Genomic DNA, 4,014 nt, shown 5'->3' with positions numbered 1-4,014 from the left:
TTAATTCACATATAGTGGTGTTCAGAAAAATATGAGGAACACTCCAAATGATACTGTTTGCGAATTATGTTTAACTCTTTATTTTTTATAATATATATTATAATAACAGTCGATTGTAGTGAACATTACTGTCCTTCCGGGAATAGATTTCAATGCAACAACAACTGGAGCGCGACTATGTAACCCCGTTTGAAGCAGTTACTGCTATTGGTGTACATTCGCAAAGCCTTGGCCCCAACCAATGAATATAATATTTAGAAAATATGAATATTTTGCTGTGCCTACTCCTTATTCAACAGTCGCTAGAAGAAAAGGAATATTTATGAGATTTAAAGAACGTACAAATTTTATCGCGAATTGTTACCTCCCGTCATGGTTTCCAGCAGAGCTCTCAGGGTATTGTGAATGCCATTTAAAACACTCATGTGCTCCCTGTGTTGTCTCTCCAAAATCTCTTTCAGCTGCGCATGGTGATTTTCAATCAGACTGGTTGCCTCTTCCACACAGCTTTGGTTTGTGCGCTGTTTGGGTTGCTTTTTGTTTGGCTCAACCTCAAGCATCTGACCCATTGGAACCTCATCAAGTGCCTCCACTTCGAAAATGTCCAAACCGTCCGCGTTTGCCTAGAATTCCGAACGGATCACTAAATAGCTTAGTTTTTAGTTTTGTAATATGTTACTTACGTCCAACCCAATGTTGGCAGTAGCATCACCCTCATCCTCAATGGTAACATCGACCATTTCAGCAGTTGTCTGCAATATACACCAATCTTATTATCACATTTATAATCAAAACTTATATTTTGACAGATGTTACTCACCGACAAACCAATTTCGGGAGTGAGCCCATCACCGTCCACCATGTCGCTGGAAAAAAACCCAAGAATTTCCCGGTCCATGGCATCCAACGGTTTTGGACCGTCCTGCAGCGGCAGGTTGCCAGTTCGTCTGGCGAACGCTCTGTGGGCATTGTGCAGCTTCTTGACTGCCGATTTCCAGTCTATCCAACACTAAAAAAAACCAACACACATATGTAAATTGTAATGCTATACACAAGATTATTTTAGTTTTACCTTTTTCCACTGATTAGGGGCTTGTGGGACCCTCCCAATGCATTTAATTCAGCAGCAACGGCAGCTCAAACCTCTTCGTACTCCTTCCTCGCGTTTGGTTTCATAAATTGGCCCCTTCCAACGCTGCGGTGCTGCTGCATTAAGTGCAGTAACCGCCTCTTTTGGCCATTCGTAATATTATTCATAATAATATATGTAGGATTGCTCACGTTGGGCCTCCGATTTGTAAGAAGGCTTGCGTTGAGCCTCCGGTGACGAGTATAGCAAACGGCCAACCGACCGATATATAATTATAAACTGATGCACACAAATAAATCGTATCAATCTCGCTTCACAAATAGATTTTTCTTTATTTAATTTCACTTTATTCACTATAACTTTACAAGTGTTCAATTTCTGTTCTTAAACGTTTAACTGGCGCTTTACAATATAACTCTAAGTAGCTAATACTTTACTGGTCGCCGTCCGCTATTCAAGTGCCGTCCGTTATTTTTTTCCGTTCGCGTCCCCTTTTCGTTCAGTCAGTGTTGTCGCGTGTCAAAAATGTCCAGTCCGCACGGTTGCATTTCTTAGTCCTACATATATTAACAAAAATATACTTACATTTGCTTTAAATTCAACTAATTCCATTTTGAATTTAACGAAAAATTTTTTTGTCATCACCTCAAATGGAAGTGAGAAAACCAATCGACAGTATTTCATTCAATTTGGTTACAGAAACACATTCAATCGAGCATTCCTACTGAAATGGAATGGAACATATCAGCTGACTATCGATTGAATCGAGTAATTATTTTACAGAAACACATTGAGTGAGAGTGACGTCAAATCAGGAATTTGAGTCGAGAACATCGATCGAAATGGGTTACAGAAAACGCACTACTGATGAGGTTTCATTGGCGGTTGTGGATTGTATGGTTGTCGTCTAAATCTTGTTGAAAAGGAGTCTACCTCCATTGGTTCCGTTGTTTCTTGTTGCATTGGAGGTTGTTGATGAGAAAAATTCTGTTGGAACTGCTGCTGTGTTTGTGGTGCTTGCCACTGTTGATGGCTTCGCTGTTGTACCCTCGGTACGTGTTCCAGTTGGTGATAATGCGAGTCATGCTGCATCGTTCTAGCGATCCCATTTGCTTCTATAAGATTGGTGCATGATCTTGAGTATAATGCATTCTTTGTTGCTGAACTCTTCAATCCTGCGATAAATGTTCTCACGGCATTTAGTTGTTGTATCTCCTTGGAGTGAGCGCTTATCACATTTTCATTCTTGTGTGTCTTCTCTATTTTGGATAATACAACGTTCAGCGCTTGGTTTAACTGATCGTAGTATATATGTAGAGGGTTTTCTGCTTATCTTATCCTCATCATGTCTTCTTCCAGGACATAGAGTGGGCGTTCATCGGCATATGAGTCGTCTAAGCGGTCTATGATTTCCTCGAAGTTTAATTGTGTTATTATTGATGAGAATTTGCGCGGCTCTTCCTGTAATCTTTCCCTTCAGCAAGATTAAGGCTTCCGTGTATATATTCGGTCCCCTGAATGTTTCACGTTTCCCGTTAGAGTTGTGGCCAGTTTCTATACTCATGGTAGTCTCCGCTGAAATTGTTTATTGCTGACTTGAAGAGTCCTAAATCAACTTCATTTGGGTCTGAGTATGTGCAGACTTCGTCCTGTGCTTCTTCCACTGGTGCAGCGGTTATTTCAGCTTGGATTTAAGTGCCTGGATTTCCGTTTTTAGAAAATTTCTTCTGTTGGACCACTTTTAATAAACTTGAATTTTGTTTTGAATTCGTCGTTATTTAAGTTGCGAAGGATTTTATTCACTGAATCCTTTAGTTGACAGGTCCCTGCTCGGGCGCCAATTAAGAATAATCTTTAGTTATTCTATAAAAATATATTTTCCTTGGATTCCTCCAAGGTTTTTTTATTCAAATATATTTATATAAGTGTACACCATGAACAATAATATACTACTGGCTATGCCTAAGATTATATTTAAACTGGGAACAAGAGTTGTATGCGCGTCACTCTTTTATAGCAGTGCAGTTAACAAGTGTCGGCTTCTGATTGGCTAATTCCGGTGGCGTGATTTCTTGGATAACGTCATGCTTGTTTACTTGGCTTGTTGCTAAGTGAGTCATAGATCTATGGCTGCGTGTTAACTCCCACGCTTGTTTTCGAACTATTGGCTATGTTAAGTCGCAGTTCTCCAACAATTGGGCTTATGTGCTGTTGTTATCCAATGATCGCTCTCACGGCAATTGGTTCGCACTTGCTTTACAACTACTGAGATGTAAGGTAGTACCTGTTAACTACAGTGATCGCTCTCACAGCGTTCGGTGCCCACTTGCCTAACAGCTTTTGGTAATGCTGCAAGGTTGTATGCTTGTCATTTTCACTAGATGGAGGGCATTAGAAAGCAGAACCTTTTACGTGGGTGACCAGCAGTTATTACAGCTTAACTTATATAACTAAAAAAAGATTGGTCTTCTTGACCTTACAGAATTAACCAATTTAAAAAATTCATATTAAAATAATGTTAATATTTTTAATAGCGAGAAAATAATATTATAATAGGAAAAGAGTACATGAATATAAATTTCTACAGAAATAATTAAAATAAACGGTCAAAAATAATATTTACTATGGTGTCCTATAAATAGGTCAGTGACAAGGAATGGGCTAATAATAATATTTCAGTTTAGCTTGCGTGGTAATATTCACCTTTTTCGCATAAAATTCTGATAACTTTAATGTTAATCAATTCGATCGCAATATCCTCTTTATATTTTTGTATAAAGTATTAATAACTTTTATGTTAAACGAATTTTATTACAATATTCATTTTTAATTTTTCACATAAAATTTTGACGAAAAATATTTTCTAAAACCCGAATTTTATTACAATATCCGCATTTAACTTTTACATAAAAATGTAAGTTATT

At 38.0% G+C, this 4,014-nt stretch overlaps 1 protein-coding gene across 1 annotated transcript; it reads right to left on the bottom strand.

Moving 5' to 3' along the window:
- Positions 1–266: 266 nt before the first annotated feature.
- LOC125778686 (uncharacterized) lies at positions 267–3,622 on the bottom strand. Its single transcript, XM_049457720.1, has 5 exons — positions 1,073–3,622; positions 821–1,009; positions 684–752; positions 365–623; positions 267–302 (listed from the first exon to the last, which is right to left on the bottom strand). Exons 2-5 carry the CDS (start codon positions 896–898, stop codon positions 289–291), a joined length of 420 nt encoding a protein of 139 aa, XP_049313677.1. The 5' UTR covers positions 899–1,009; positions 1,073–3,622; the 3' UTR covers positions 267–288.
- Between the last annotated feature and the right edge of the window lie 392 nt (positions 3,623–4,014).

The sequence above is a fragment of the Bactrocera dorsalis genome, chromosome 1 (genome assembly GCF_023373825.1).
Source record: "Bactrocera dorsalis isolate Fly_Bdor chromosome 1, ASM2337382v1, whole genome shotgun sequence".
Taxonomy (NCBI): Eukaryota; Metazoa; Arthropoda; class Insecta; order Diptera; family Tephritidae; genus Bactrocera; species Bactrocera dorsalis.
Note: the sequence above shows the minus strand (reverse complement) of the source record. Positions and strands in the feature narration are given on the sequence as shown.

Bases quoted from the DNA above. Each gene is read 5' to 3' on its own strand.
- LOC125778686 (XM_049457720.1), bottom strand. From the start codon at position 898: ATGGACCGGGAAATTCTTGGGTTTTTTTCCAGCGACATGGTGGACGGT. The intron at 753-820 runs GTGAGTAACATC...TGTATATTGCAG, and splicing joins CTCCCGAAATTGGTTTGTCG to ACAACTGCTGAAATGGTCGA. The intron at 624-683 runs GTAAGTAACATA...TCGGAATTCTAG, and splicing joins CTGCCAACATTGGGTTGGAC to GCAAACGCGGACGGTTTGGA.